The sequence below is a fragment of the Echeneis naucrates genome, chromosome 16 (assembly GCF_900963305.1).
Source record: "Echeneis naucrates chromosome 16, fEcheNa1.1, whole genome shotgun sequence".
Taxonomy (NCBI): domain Eukaryota; kingdom Metazoa; phylum Chordata; class Actinopteri; order Carangiformes; family Echeneidae; genus Echeneis; species Echeneis naucrates.
The window spans coordinates 13,986,215-14,002,403 of record NC_042526.1 but is presented as its reverse complement, the minus strand read 5'-3'; the positions used below and the strand labels follow the sequence as shown (position 1 = coordinate 14,002,403).

Genomic DNA, 16,189 nt, shown 5'->3' with positions numbered 1-16,189 from the left:
ATTGTGGACAGAAATGTTTCATTGATCCTTTAAAAATGATCATTTAAATGTTTAAAATCGCTAAAGAAAGCCTGTCTCCTCATTCCATTTTGAAAGAGTGACTTGTCAGTATCAAATCTGTTCACGTAGTGTAATTTGGAAATTCTGAGCTGTCAGGGGGAGAAAAAACAAAGCACTAAGTAAGCAGTGCAAACTGTGAATCAGACTATATGAAATTCAGAGGTGCACTCTTCTCATGACGCAATGAAGGAGACCCGTCAAGACAATGAGTCACGCTGCTTTGCTTCGCCACAAGCTCTGCCCGAGAGTAAGAAAGAATTAAAAGGCTCTCAGGAGTCAGAGAATTTCCCTTCTAATGTCTTGTCTGAGTTAAGTTATTCCTCAAGTGTCAACAGTGTGTGTTAATAATCGTTATGTGACAGTGAGAGGCTCAGACGGTGGGGAGTGGAGTCAGGCTACGAGCCAAATTTTCCAAAAGCAATGATGTGGTTTTTCCAAGTTCGAGCTGGCAGAGCGTCTGCAACAGCCATGTTGACTGGCATTACTACAAGTCCAGCTGCGATTCTAATTGAAGTTTGCTTTCGCCATGTGACCAGCTGAATAAATTAAAAATAAAAACAAAATCTCATTTGAATGGAGAAAGACGTACTCTGTGTTTGAAGAGCTTGACTCAGGCCCCCAATTTCAATTTGGTTATGAGAAGCTTACTGCAGCTTTCCATGGTACAGGCTCCCCCTTCCACACAACAGTGACAAACATTTTGCTGAAGAGGCCAAGTTCAGGAGAACTTCCAAATGCAGTCAGCTGCTGAAAGCTGTTTGGTTTTAATCCTGTTGAGCCAGCCCGTGATCATGCAGACACTGGAGCACACTTCAAAGCTCAGCTGCACCGCGATGGCTCACTCAGCCCATTCTTTGGACATCACCTCCAGAAGTTTGCTATCTGTCGGTACTCCTCAACGTGATTGGGTTTTGTTCCATCCAGGGGGATTAGCACCTTGGGATTGGAATGTTCTCTGTGCGTGAGGTTAACCACAGTCTAAGTGTTATGCGTTATGAGCTCTGAGAGTCCAGTGTATGTGTCCTCTGTTAGGCTCGCTGACCCAGGCCAGATTAGTTAATGGGCTGGAGAGCACTTCTCTAGTTTCCAACTTATACGGAATCCACGGCCGACACACCGCAACCAACAGGGCCCTCGTCACATTGGACAATTTACCTGTGCTCTCTGGAAGCTGAAACCTTCATGCTACATGCTATTTTCCTGTGCTGCTATTTTCTGTTTTTGCCCGCAGCTCATCATGAACTCTGACTCCTTAATCACAGTTAAATACTGCCAGTGCTGGGAAGTGAGAGACCACTGGGTAGAGTTTGAGAACCTCTGTGTACGAGAGAGACAGCGAGATAATGGGCTTTGCTCTCAATGTGCTGAGGCCTCTAACTGCAAGCTAAAGAAGGTTTAAAACTTCAAATGGTAACATTTTCTGAGCTCCTAAGCATCAGAAAACTCTGCAAATTAAGCGTTGGATAGATTTTGGTTTATTCCTCTTTCTCTTTGCCGCTCTTGGCATTTTCTTTTTTTCTTTTTTTTTTTTTTTCATTTTACTGACATCACATTTTGAGTTACACATGTAAGAATATAAAATGCACTATGTATTAATGTGGTGAAGGTTTGAGGCTGAAACCAGAAATGATGGCAGTTGTAGTGCAGTGCCTGTTTTTTCTGCTGTGCTGAGGGAAAAGCGTTGAGCCGAGGGAGCTCTGGAGAGTACTTATAGACTGCTAAACCAAGTTGCAGCTAAACTGGCCATTCATTACGTCGGCTGCCCGCGCACACCTCAGATTTAATGTGCCTGGGTCGTTTGCGTGGCTGAAGCTCAGCCATCAGGGAATTCATTCACGCCACAGTGGAGGCCAGGAGCAAATTAGATCAAATCAATGTGAACCCCGTAATGTGGCCCCTAGTCTGTCTGACCATAGAAGTAATACTACACTTGTCTGGTGTTTCGGGACCCCCTTCAGAGCAGACCTGTCCGACTCGAGGAGAGGCTGATCATCCGCCTGCTGTTTACATGGAAAAACAGGCTTCAGTGCTGACCACGAAACAGGGCTCATTAGGCTTCTGCTCTGGCAGATGAGAGCTCTGGCAAAGTGAGCAGGCAGGCAGAGGTCATAGTGTCTTTACATTTACAGCTAGCCTGCGATGATGTGAGAATCAATAAGTGGAATATTCGCCTTCCTGGTTGTTCTGCTGGTCAGAATCTCTAAATGGGATTTTATGTGAGGCAGTACAGCTACGTCGCTGCTGCAGATGTTGAGGGATATAAGGCTATACCAATCACTTAAATCACCCTGGCGATAGTGAAGACAGCCTAAAACCCCAGCTGAGTGATCGTTTCTCACATAAAAGCTGGTTGTTCATTTAACCCTGAAGATTGGCTATTTGCTTGCAGTCTTCGGGGCATAATGAGTTTTCCTAAACAGACCCATCCCTTGAAGAGTGTGGAAATTGCGTGTTTTACATCTTTCCCTGAGGTACCACTTAGTAATGTTGCAGAACTATTTACATTAACCCACATAAAGTGGCTTGGCATTATAACTTAATCAGTTTTCTCTTGTGCCAATATTACAATACAGCTGGGAAGAGTAATTTTGTTGCTCATTCTTCCTGATGGATGACACCTCTTGGGTATTTGCACAGTCGTCACGGAAGATGAACGCTGTCTCATCCAGGTGTTATTCCATCAAATTGAAACTTGCTGCACTATTACTCCAAGTTCATTATAATTCCTCAGTTAAAAATAGATTTCGAAAAATTTGGAAAAGGAATGCTTATGAACAGAGGATTGAAAGTTTTACTGCTTTCAGTTCCTTATTTTTTTTTTATGGACTGTTTTGACAGCTCACTGCAGAAGTTGCGCTTGCAAAAAGGTGTTAAAATACATACAAGTACCAAACTGTTATACATAAAAAAAAATAAATAAATAAATAAATAAATAATTCCCTCAATCCTGTGCTCTTACTCTTTGCGTCCTCTTTTGGTCTTTCCTTTCGTCCCAGAGAGGTGCGAACAGCTTGCACATTTGCGTCCCATTTTACAGATTCATTTTAAGGGTGTTATTAAGACCTTTCTCTATGATGTTTAAGGTATGTCAAAAGTGTGGTAGATTTTATTTCTCCTGCAATTTCAGAGCTCCCCAGCCCCTACACTGGCAAAGCAGAGTTTTAGCTAGGGAGGGAAAGTACCAGGAATCTTGTTGACGCGCATTGAATCTGCATAAATATTGTTGCTATCCCTGAATCTCATGATGCACCGCAGTGTGCATTGAATAGGCCGCGACAGAGAGATCGCACAGCTTAACACACGCTTAAGTCTGAGTGGAAATAATCATTAGTCACTTGATCAGAAACTTCAAACCACCTTGTTCTGAAAACCTGATGCCTTTTCTCGGTCGACTTTGACATAAGGCTGATATTTTTGGGGCTTTGGGCTGTCGGTTGGAAATAAATGTAGCTGAAATTTGCATGCGTGTTTAACTTTGTTAAAGTTAATGATTTGATGTTTTCGTTTGTTTTTATGCACACACAAAAAAAAAAAAAAAAAAAAAACCTCCATTGATTTTCGGAAATAAACTGCAGCTGGCAAAACAAAATGCAGCTGCCAGCCTTCAAGCTGTGCTTAGCCAATTCTAAGCTAATTATGACAAAGTTAGCTAGCATTAGCTGGTGAGTATGCAGCAAATGAATTGTTGAAAAATCAACAACAAACAGACTTAAACGGATCTAAAATAGGAGTAAATATTGACTTTTTAGATGACCAGAAAAAGGATTCCATTTGTTGCTAAAATTTAGATGCAGGGAGAGGGATCTGTGTTTCTCTCTAGTGGTCAAAACTGATAATTACATGCAGTTTTAATGGCGAGAAAAGAGCTTTGAATTGCAAGCAATCGTGCTTTTAGCGTTTAGTGTTTTTCTTTTGGAAGATTAAGGTACAGCAAAGACACTTGTTCAAGTTTAAAACATGCAGTAATCTCTATGAAGTCATTTTAATCATCTGACACATAGCACAAGCACAAAGATGGGCTTTGTTGACAGCTCACTGATATATTTTAAAAGATGAACTATTCTAATTATAGTAATCATTAAATATTCTCTCCCCTTTTAGTTCTGTTTAGGTCTGCATGTGGATTTTTCAACAGCTCATTTGCTGCATACTCACCAGCTAATGCTAGCTAACTTTGTCATAATTGGCTGACTATCGACTAAGCACAGCTTGAAGGCTGGCAGCTGATTTCTGTTTTTCCAGCTGCAGTTTATTTCCTAAATCTATTGGGGTTTATTTTGTGTAAAAGCAAACAAACACATCACAGCATTAACTTTAACAAAGTTCAGCATGCATGCAAATTACAGCAAAATATTTTGGAACTGGAACTGGATTATGATTATATTTATTAATAATTATAATAATAGCAAAAAACAACAGCAGCAGCAATAATAGTAACAATAATAATATTAATAAGTTAACTTGATAAGGCAGCCTTTTATAGTACGAGATTGCATTTATAATGCATCGTATTTTTCTACATATATTTTTTGTGTCTTGTCCAGGAAACCAACAGATTGGTTACAGTTTTGCAAGGTTCAAATTGACAGCAGATGAATTTTGCTTCTGCAGCATTGCTGGCTTTATATCTGTTTCACAGCAGCTTTGCACATACCAGAGTAGTGCTAGGGAATGTGCAACAGAGGCTCAGAGGTCACACACAGTCTCATTTTGATACGTGGCTCAGGGCTTTGCTGTGTGAAGTTTCCAGTTCTTCTTCAGACTGTGTGCCTGATGGATAAAAGCCTGTGGAGTGTGTTACCCTGTAACTCTGGACAGGAGTCAAAACGACAAATGAATAATAAAGATGAAGCTCAGATGATACTCAGGTTTTATGATTATTGTTATTTCTGACATTAGTGTCAGTGTCGGTATTGTTGTTGTCACTGTGATTTTACATTGACAATATTGTTATCCATTTGGTGGTACTTTTTGACTGAGGTACCATACTGTGTCTGCCCATTTATTCATAATTTTAAAAAAGTGAAATTATTGAAACTTTAACTTTTATTATATTGTATTCAATATCTTTGGCTGCACATACACAAATGTAAGAACCAAGTAATCAGGAAAATGTGAGAAAATAAACACAATACCGTTGATAACTGATTTTATTGAATTGATAAAAATTATGGTTATTAATGGCGTAAGCTGAAGATGAATGTCAGTATCATCAAGTTGAGGCAGCACTGTAAATAATGGATTCTCACATGTAAGGACATAGTATATGCGTAAGTGGATTAGTTGAAATATTATTTCAGGTAAATAAATACTGGTACAAATATTGAGTTTTTTCACCCTGCCCTGCCTGATGCCTCTTTCCTCTGTGCCGGCAGGGTGTGAGAGCGACTACTGGGGACCTCACTGCAGTAATCGGTGCCAGTGCCAAAACGGGGCAAAGTGTAACCCCATCACAGGTGCCTGTGTCTGCACCGATGGCTACCAGGGATGGCGTTGTGAGGAGCCCTGTGAGTATGGTTACTACGGAAAGGCGTGCCAACTACCCTGCCAGTGTCTCAATAGTGCCACCTGCAACCACGAGACAGGAGAGTGCATCTGTGCTCCAGGGTACACAGGAGCTTTGTGAGTAGCGCAAACACGTCGACTCCTTCCAACACTTGCAACACGTCCATTAAAAAATGTCAATGTGCGGCTTGTTGTTTGCTGATGCAAAGAACTGCAGGCAGACACAGGTTACGTTTCGGACATGTCTGACTCCTGACTTTTGACTGCTGACAGCTGTGGAGAGCGCTGCCCCTCCGGGAGTCACGGGCCTCAATGTGAGCAGCGCTGCCCCTGTCAGAATGGAGGGACATGCCACCACATCACTGGGGATTGTTCCTGCCCTGCTGGGTGGACGGTGGGTCTCGTGTTAGTCAAAGGTGGGAGGGAAGTGTGGGACAAAGGCCAAAGAAAAGAAAAGGGCTGATTTTAATGGAGAAAAGAAAAATGGTTTGGTCTGCAATATAGTCTTTACTGACGCACAAAGAGTGACACGTCAAGAACTTGAACCTTAGGATCAAGATGCCATGTTCATTTATATATAAAAAAGTGGGATCATCTGCTCCCTGCAAGAAGTTCCGAGCGGGGAATATATCCTTTCTGAAAGTGTAGTCCATGAAGTAAAAGCAAATCAAGCGAATATTGCCACCCACAGTTAGATTCATAAACCCTTTGGGCATGTTTCAGCATATCCTTGGAAACTATTGGTTTGCATTTGAATTGATCAGATGGGAATGTTTGCTTTTGGCTGAATTACAAACCTGAATGGAAATTAATACATTTTAACACGTTTAGTTTTGCTGAAAAGAATTCCTGTTGACAGATTTGCATGAACACCCACAATGAGATGATTTTAAAGGGACAAATGCTGCTATGTAAATAGTGATAATGTTTTAAGAAGTACTTATATAACTAAATTTGGCTATTAGTAATGTCTCTGAAAAAGTAACCTCTTCATTAATATGAGCTTTTTGGAGATGATATGTGAAAACGAGGAATATTGTTTTGAACAGTATTGTCTGTTCAGATTTAGTTTAGGATTCCTTGAGCACAATAACTGCAGTCCAAACAAGTTTATTCTCAGGTACATCAGTTGTAGTGAAGTGTAGTCATTAGTTTTTATGCTTTATTGTGTATTTTTAAGGGCTCAGTTTGTGCCCAGCCGTGTCCCCTTGGCAAGTACGGCATCAACTGCAGTAAAGACTGTTCCTGTCGTAACGGCGGACTGTGTGATCACGTCACGGGCCAGTGCCAGTGTGCGGCCGGTTTCAGTGGACGCAGGTAAACAGCTGAGACCCCCGGAACATAACCACTCAATTACTGTGCACAAAAGGCTTTTGTGAAGTATGCTGTACAAACTTTTGTACTGCTACTTTGAAAATAGGTCAGACAACGGCATCATTAATTGATACTAGTATTTAATGCCAAGGGATGGCTTCATACCCACAGTAACACATTTCACTCATTCATTGACTTATTCTCTTTGTTGACTTCCAAATAAGGCACAAACCTGCGTGTTGCTTTCTAAAAGTGAAGGGAATTGTTAGAATAATCCCACGCTCAGGAGGAATGAGCATTTATAAATGCCTATTACACCATTTTTGAAGGTGGCTTGGAAGCTTTTAATAGGGGTGTCTATGTTTAATTAACATTGTACCTCATGCTGGCCAGCAAGACTTCATGTCTTCAACCTACATCCGCCTCCAATCCCAGCCTGTCCATTGATCTCACCATGGGCTACATGCAGTTTGGATTCTGCTCATTAATTATAAGTAATGGGCTTATATTAAGGTCTCATTCAAATCCACAGATCTTTTTAGTTCCCCATGCTTGCCACAGCAGCTCAGATCAGCCTGGGTTTATTAGTTCAGCTAAAGCAATTGTCTCTTGGATGGAAACACTTCCTCGACAGGACTTTTTCTTTACTTTATTATTTTGCAAAATTGCCCTCATTCATTTTGTCAGTGGCAGGTGAATTAACCTGCCAGCAATAATCTGAGATTGCGTTAACTCCCACCCTGTCTTTTCTAGTACAATAATACTATTGTCCCTTGATAAAGCTAGTCTTGGTATAATTCAAATGTAAAATATTATTCAGCCGTTTTATAATGTAATTGAGCAATTTGTAATAGCTTTGTTAGACCCCTGAGATTGATGCTCCACCATTACTGGACGGTTAAGTCAGTATACTTAAGTAATCTACTCAGGACTTCATGTGGAGAAACTCCTCAGTAAAACTTCTATGGTCAATTTTTGTCCTCTTCCTGTTGAGAAACTGTACGGATATTTGATTGTATAAGCCTTGGAGCCATGTTATGCTTTGTCTAACCTCCATCCAAAAAGCTTTAGTTTATTGTGTAGTGAAAATCGTGATGTTTTAGAAGCCAAACCAAAGAAAAGTTTAAGATTTTCTAGATAATAAAATACAATAATTCTATATTATGAATATCTTGAAAATTTGTGTTCAAGATTGCTATAGATACATTATATAATCTAAACATTCGTCACTCCTTTAATTTTATGTATTTATTTACATATTTAGTGCATTTTTTTTTCCCTTTTTCTTTAACCTTTTTATTATCTTAATTTACTGCTATATGTCTTGGCTTGAATTTGTTTAGGTGTCAGGACGACTGCCCGGTGGGCACCTTTGGTCCACAGTGTAACCAGCGGTGTGAGTGTCAGAATGGAGCCAAGTGTCACCACATCAATGGAGCCTGCCTGTGCGAAACGGGGTTTAAAGGGCCTAATTGCCAGGAGAGATTCTGTCCCCCAGGTCTCTATGGCCTAATCTGTGACAAGTACTGTCCCTGTAATACCACCAACACAGTGAGGTAAGTGAACATCAGTTCAAGGCCACACACAGAGGCCAAGCTGCCTATAGCTTCCCCGTGAAGCCCCATATGACTGAAGGCTTGAACTCCAACTCAATTTTGCCTCATTTAAGCTCCAAGCCAGGACTCATTCTGAAGTCTGGACACCTCTTAGTCGTGTCATCCAGTTAGCTTTTAATCACAACCTTTGCTTCATTCATAATTTCTCAGCTGCATTCATAGTTAATGCAATGTTAATGGTCTGATTCCGGCTGAAGTTGGGCCCTGACCACCGCAGTCATTACAGGGAGAAGGAGAGGAGGGATACCCCACGTCTCTGAAACGACCACGTAGATACATTGATGAATGAATTGCTGTTGGCGCTGACTTCGCACTTTGACCCTGCTCAGGAATGAAGTGTTGATACACTCAGAGCTGCAACTTCATTTCTCTCTTTTTCTTCTTTCTTTCTTGCTGTTGTCTCATGTTTCTCTCTCATTATGTTGTAGCTGCCACCCACTTTCTGGTGAGTGCACCTGCTCTGCAGGATGGACTGGGCTTTACTGTAATGAGACCTGCCCGCCTGGATACTATGGAGAGGGATGCGTGCTGCCTTGCAGCTGCACCAATGGAGCTGACTGCCATCCAGTCACAGGTGCCTGTATATGTGCCCCTGGGTTCATGGTAAGTGCCCTGTGCCTTTATGGTTATGTAGTGGCTGCTATCATGTTTATGTTTTATTCTCAGTAACATTAATTCTTAATTTACTGCTATATGTTCCCATTACATCTAAATTTTAGCTGCCAATATTTACTTTAGAATAGTGAAGAAATGATGATAGTATCTATTTAACTTCGTATGAAATGACAGAGGAAGATAAAATTAAAAAGCACTATATTTTTCCTTAAATTGCCACACCTTTGTGTTTAAAGTCTAGTTTAAAGACTGCAGTAATTAGGGTCAACCAGTAATACAATTTTAAAACTATTGCAGACTTTTTGCCCTCGTAACCTTGTTCTTTCTGATCTTTATTCTAACAAAAAGAATCAACAGATTTACTGATAATCATATAAGGTGATTGCAGCAAGGGTATCTCAAACCGCAAGTTCATCTTCCTACAGTATGAACTTTACCTGAGGTTGTAGCCTTGATTTATATTTCATGTTATTTGTGGCCCTTGTAAAATGATTGCTTCAGTGTGGCCGTAATGTCCTGGACACAGGCCCAGTATTACTTTAAAAGGTTTTTGTACATAGGCAGGCAGACGCAAGGTGAGTCATTTTATTATTGCCTCATTATGAATGTGCTCGATTGCACCACAAGAAATTCCTTGCTAAATGTGCAGGCATTAATAATTAGTTGTGCGTATCTCACAAATGCACTTGATATGGCTTAACTTGCAGCATTGCAAGACAATCTGAGAGCAAGCTTTGATGTGTATGTTCATAGAACAACTGGGAGAAAATTGAATGTTTGACCTATATAGACGTTGTTTCTGTTTTTGGTCGTTTTTCTGCAGCCATATTGTCCCCCTTTTACAACTGTCAAATTAGTTGGGTAACTTCAATCAGTTCTCCCATTGTGTTTCCTGTCTCGCAATCTGAAGTTACACAGCAACTGAGACCGAGAGGGTACATTTCTGCCAACATTACATTTCAGTGGAAATTGCCTGTGTCTTACAGCGGGCCACTGTGGTGTATTGAGCTACCGAGCAGGGCCGCAGACTGTGTCTTAATTTGCTCCACCTGTTCTCTTTGGCGGCTGCTGGGAAGGGCTGCCAGATCCATTAAACAGACCTAGAGGGCAGGAGCTGGATAGAAAAGGAGGCAGTCAGATGGGAACAGACACGCCTCATATGGAGGATTGGTGTGTGCGTGTGTGTGTGTGTGTGTGTGTGTGTGTGTGTGTGGGAGAGAGAGAGAGAGAGAGGGAGAGAAAGGTGGTGAGCAATTGCGGTTTGCTTTTTTTAAATTCTCTTAACAAAGCTGCTTCAGTGCGAGACAGATGGTTTGTTAGAAAAGGTAGAGCTACGATTGTCTTGAGTGTGTAACTTTTGGTCATATGCATGACATATGATCCTTATCACACAGTGGGATTTTAAAATGAGGCTAATGATGGAGCTGAGGATATGATTGGTGGCAAAGTCATTTCTCCAGGGGGCAGCTGATAGGACTAAGCCTCCCCGCTGCATCTTTGTTCTAGAGTCCCATCTGGGGGCGAACTAAGCAAAGTGTTGGAGCAGACTGAGCTCCTGTACGCTTGATTTAGCTCTAGTAATTGGACATGCTCTTTCTGACTGGGACAAAGTGATTACATGTTACCTATTCAGGCCTTGTCCCTTGCAATCTGCAGCATGTACTCATAGAAAAATGTCTCCCCAAAGTCTACACTTTATCGAGATTCTATTGACACTGCAGCATTTGAAATATGAAAGCATTAGAAATGGCTTCCACTCTGCATTTGTAGGTGGTGAAAACAAATCATTTTCTCATCTCTCAGGGTTTTCGAGCCTCATCAAAAGGTTCAGTGGTTCATTTTCTGTCTTGCGGCATGAATTTTAAACTGCAGTCACTCATCCAGCAGTTAGATGAAATGTTAAGGAGTAAGACTGATTGGTAATTAGTGCTGCCATTTGCATCTAGTCTCAGTGGGTACCAAGCTGATCAATGTCATGTCAGTGAGAGGCTTTCTGGCAGGAAAAAAAAACAAACAAACAAAAAACCCCTCTTCAATAACGCTAAGATACTAATAGGTATGAATTTGGTGCCTTGGGATGACTTGGTTGCTTCGCGGCGCTTAGGTCTGGTTGCTGCTTCCATTGACTGTGTAGTTATGTAAGGTTCTCCTCCTCTCATGCGATGGACTGACAGCCCGTGTATTAATAATGATTCTCCACATTCAGACTTCCATTCTTCACACCTCAGAAGGAATATGAATCAGTCGACTAATGAGTGAGCCGTCTTTTCCCTCTTGAGAGCAGGCCAGCCGTTGCTCTCTGCACCTTGAGGGTTAAACCAAGTGGAATCTGATGCAGCCGTGGATGCAACAAAATCCACGTGGTCGTTTGTGGCTGCATGACGTTTTATCCATGAGTCCAGTCGGCAGTAAATTGCTTCTGCTCTGAAGAGAGGCTAACCCCCCCCCCCCCCCCCCCCTCCCCCGCCCCCAGTGGGTTGAACTTCTCTCCACGCTTAACAACTGTAACTGAACTGCTATTGTTAGCAGTCTTGAAGCTGTCATTTTCGGTAGAACAAAGGTTATCGCAACCGATTGATAAAAATTTCATTCACAGACAGGCGCTTTTATGTGGTGTACAGGGAGGAGAGATGTTTTAAGATGTGTGTCCTGCCCCTGGCGTCCACTGGCACATCTCCTCCTGCCTCCTGTTTAAACTGAGTTCAAAATGATAATGAGAGCAGTGAGCAGCCAGCAGTCCACCAGTGCTCTGGTGAGCAAAGCGAGAGCCTCTCAGGACTCTTCTGGGTCACTAATTGGAACTCTAAATCATCATGTCACCTGTCACTCAAGGCAGGATTTCGAAGTGAAGGTGTGGGGATCCATAGGCTGGCTGTGATCTCAAGCTTAGGGAAGGACGAGACCAGTGGAGGAGGGTTGTGCTCTGCTTTTAAACCAGAGAAATTTTAATGACCCAGTGCTGCAGAGGACAGGGAAGGAATACTTCATGTTCTTTACCAGATAGTTCCTTCTAATGTCATAGTGGGAGACTTAAAGGCTTGACCAGCATGGCTACTGATATCCCACTGTTTTGCTTGTTATTAGTAGACTTAGAGTTGGCTGTAGTCTCTTAGAAAACGTCTTGGGGATCTAGTTTTTTTTCCTGAACATCCGCTTCAGTTATTCGGTGGGTTCTTCCATGCCAAGTATTCGTCTTTCGTGCGCTCATCACCAACTGGTTGGAGTGGCCAATTGGAGGACATGATCCGCAAAGACCATCAGCTGTGTCTTATGGGATGTAGGGACAAAATGGAGGTTTGGTCTCTGGTCTTCGACTTTTTAGAGGAGACTTGTAGAGCCCTGCATTACTCTACAGTGGGGATTGGTCACTCTAGGTGGTCTTTCTCATTATGTCTATAAAACCCATATATTTTCAGCAGCCTATAACCACATTTTAAAGCATAAATTATTGTGTGAAGGACAGATTTGATAGCAGCTTGATTGACGATGGATGGATAAAGAGCAGGTTCACCATTTTAATACTTTTCTCTGAGACCCCCCACTAGAGCTGAAAGTGGAGCGAGAGAGCAACCAAGAGAGAATGAAAGAGCAGTGGAGCAATGGGGTGAAACAGAGCTGCAAAAAGGGGAGGCATGGTAGGCAGAAGGTGCTGTCAGAATGCACATATAGACCAGATAATTGGAAGCTATGAGGCAATAGCTTGGGGCAATCAAGAGCGGTCCTTCTTCTTGAACTTCAGTATCATAAATCCATTCAGTTTTACTGTTAATTTTCTCCTTCGTCTGAATACAGATATCACTGGTCTGAAAAAAAAAAAAAAACTGCCGTAGAGAAATGCTTTCTGTCTGTTTCTGCTCCGACTATATTATTCTTATTTTAAGGCTGCCACAGTCAGCGTTTATTCCCTTTCTTTGACTCACAAACTTGCATCCCGTCTACCACAGGGTGAGGACTGTGCCACAGTGTGTCCTCCTGGTCTATATGGACCAAGCTGTTTGTCCACATGCTCCTGCCATAATCATGCATCCTGCTCTCCTGTCGATGGCTCCTGCATCTGCAGGGAAGGTAAAGAAAAGCTGAATGTGGTAGCTGTTCAGAGCACTGAGCAAGATAGCTGCACTGACCAAAGATGACTGAAACTGAAGAGACAGATTTTTACATTTCTCACATTTCTTGTGGGCTGTACTTGAAAATGTAAAACTAATGACGTGTTTACCTGCTGTGTCACACACAACCGTCAGATTGTCTCCTTCATGCCACATGATCTGTTCTCTCTGTGCTACGTTCGGTTTTCCCGTATTATTTAATTTATGTTATTAAGGGGTTGACGTTGTTGTACATTTACATGCAATGATTCCTTAACATTTAAGTTTGTATCTCTTTAAAATGAAACCATATCGACTTGAGATCTGTCATCTTATCATGATATTGGTCAAGTTCTGAATCATCTTTACTTGTCAGATTATTTTATCAGGAGGATTTTAGATTCCAAGTACAGGTGAAGGATATACAATTCTCCCATGATAATTGTAACAACAAAAATATACCATAGTGGACTAAGACTTTAGAGTCGTGGTAGCTGCTCTTTTTGTTTATACTTTGTCCAGAGAACCAAAGACTAACTCATATTATTTTCCCATGTCTGCATACTCACATTTCGTAATGACACAAGCTAAAGCTGTGGCCAGTTGAAATTGCAGGTAAAAAAAAAAAAAAAAAAAAAAAATATTTGGTCAAAAATGATTGCAGGATTTTTGACCTGATGGTTATTCTGAAGAAAAGGTCGAGGTCTAATTAAAGTTACTGCTCTTCACCCCGAGGGAAACAGGAATGTTTGTACCGACCACACAAATGACTTTTTTCAGACATTTCACTCACAGCCACAAATGTCAACCTCATGGTGGTGTCGGGGGAAAAATCAGGGTACCACCAAAGTCAGTCGGCCACCAGACTGTAAAAACTTGTATCTTGTTCCAGCCAGTACCTAATGAGATCTTCAGTCTAAACCAAAGCGATGGGCTATCTAACAGATGTTACAACCTGGCTCATAAGGCCTTGACAATAGCCAGAGACAAGTGACTTCAACAGCCAAAGAGAAACATCTTATTTAACAACCCTAGTGTATGTAAATGCATAATACGAAACACAGTAATCTAGTAATGGAGTGTGAATGCACAATCAGCAGTGTACGATGTGAATGATTTAGGGAATTTGTGCAGTTGTTGTAAATACAAGAAAACAAAGTACAAAGAGAGAACTAATAAAGTACTACTATAATACATTCTAACTAACAGCCGCCTTCAGGGAAGGTGAGAGAGGGACTACATTTAGCAGCCAGATCTTTTAAAGGCTCAGTTAAAACCAATTGGCAAAACAAGGAAAGGGGTGGTCACATGTTGTTGCCATTTCTAGATCATTCCATAGCTACAAATAATCATGATTTTAGCAAAAATTAAATAATTTCTTCCTTTCATAATCCATTAATAATTTCACTTCAGTCGACCTCTCACGTTTATGCTGAGGTTTCAAGCCATAGGCTGGGAATCAGAGCACTATGTGTTTAATTTGGTTATCTCTATCATTATGTGTAAAACAGTTATATGTAAATACATCCATAACTTTTGGTTTCTTTAAATGTCCGATGTGTGTCTGTTGTTTCTTATGCCAGGATGGCAGGGAGTGGACTGCTCCATCCTCTGCTCAAGTGGCACATGGGGTCTGGGCTGTAATCAAACATGCTTATGTAGCAACAGTGCTGCCTGTGATCCAATGGATGGCACCTGCACATGTTCTCCAGGATGGAGGGGCGAGCACTGTGATGAGTCCTGCCCTGTGAGTCTCCCCTCTGACTGAGAGGGTGCTGCAATAAAACATTTGGCTTTGACTTTTCAGAGCACCGTACGACCTCTAGTGTCTCATTGTGCCCTTGTGCCACGTGTTGAAACCGTGTATTTTTTATCATTGGCAGGATGACACCTATGGGTTGGAGTGCCGTGAGCGCTGTGACTGCATTCACGCTGATGGCTGCGACCCCGTGAGTGGCTACTGCCGCTGCTACCCTGGCTGGACAGGTTAGGATCATTTCCTCTAGAGAATAACCAGAACAAGCTGGCATCAGGAATATTAAACTCTGAGCTCTGAAGTGTCTTTAATTATTCTCATGAAGCGAAAATTAAAAACATCAGATCCCAGTCAGGTGCAATTTAAGAAAATGGAAAAACTGTGCTGGGGCATTTATGGTTTGTGTTTTACGATGTTTACAGCATGCCTAAACAGAGTTTGTTGATTAAATGTTCAAATTTGTTTTGCCACTAAGCTGACGCAGTGTGTGAGTGAGAGATATTGAGAATTGAGCCCTAAATTCATTCTGCTGGCTGACACACTGGATGCTGATATGCAATCATGCTTATATTACATCCATTATTGGTTACACAACGTCTGAAGTGGCTCACCAGATAATTATTTGGAGATCAAATCATTGGCCCAGAAAGTCCTCATGAGTTTTGAACACAGCCTATAATATTTTAATCTTTGTTTCTGGCTCTGTTAATAATTTGAAGTTGCAGGTTGTTGTGAAATCTCAATGATCTGACTGCCATATTTATACATCAGAAGATTCGTTCTCTCTCAGGCTGTCTGTTTGAACTCCGATTCCCTCTCGATGCAAGTTCTCAGCTTTATATGAACATATGTCTGCTCTTTGTTTCTTGTCATTTCTAACATTTGCTTACAGGGCAAGAGCAGTAGGAGGTAGGAAAGTGTGAATGTCACAGCAAGGGTGAGGATCATTATTCTCAAAAACGAAGCATTGCATCTGAATGTCAAATATGGGGGGCTACCAAAGGACCTGGTCTCTGAGCCTGGGTGGAGAGGTGCAGTCAGGGAGGGAATAGATTCAGCAGGAAAGGTCAAGCCTGTGAGCTCTCAGCAGCCCACTCCATTCAGCCTCCTGAGCTTAGGGCATTTATTCTGGTGAAAAAAAAAAAAAAAAAAAAAGTGGGTTTTATTATCTGCAAGAACAGTGCCAGCAAAACGGTCCTCTCATGCTCTGAATCCTGCACAGGTCGGGACCATCTGTC

At 41.6% G+C, this 16,189-nt stretch overlaps 1 protein-coding gene across 1 annotated transcript in view; it reads left to right on the top strand.

Moving 5' to 3' along the window:
- The window catches only part of megf11 (multiple EGF-like-domains 11), a 48,696-nt gene that overhangs the window by 20,990 nt on the left and 11,517 nt on the right, over nt 1-16,189 (top strand). Inside the window, 8 exon segments of the mRNA XM_029522461.1 lie at nt 5,436-5,682; nt 5,839-5,959; nt 6,746-6,882; nt 8,223-8,435; nt 8,924-9,098; nt 13,055-13,175; nt 14,779-14,942; nt 15,079-15,181. Coding sequence (XP_029378321.1) covers nt 5,436-5,682; nt 5,839-5,959; nt 6,746-6,882; nt 8,223-8,435; nt 8,924-9,098; nt 13,055-13,175; nt 14,779-14,942; nt 15,079-15,181 — 1,281 coding nt within the window.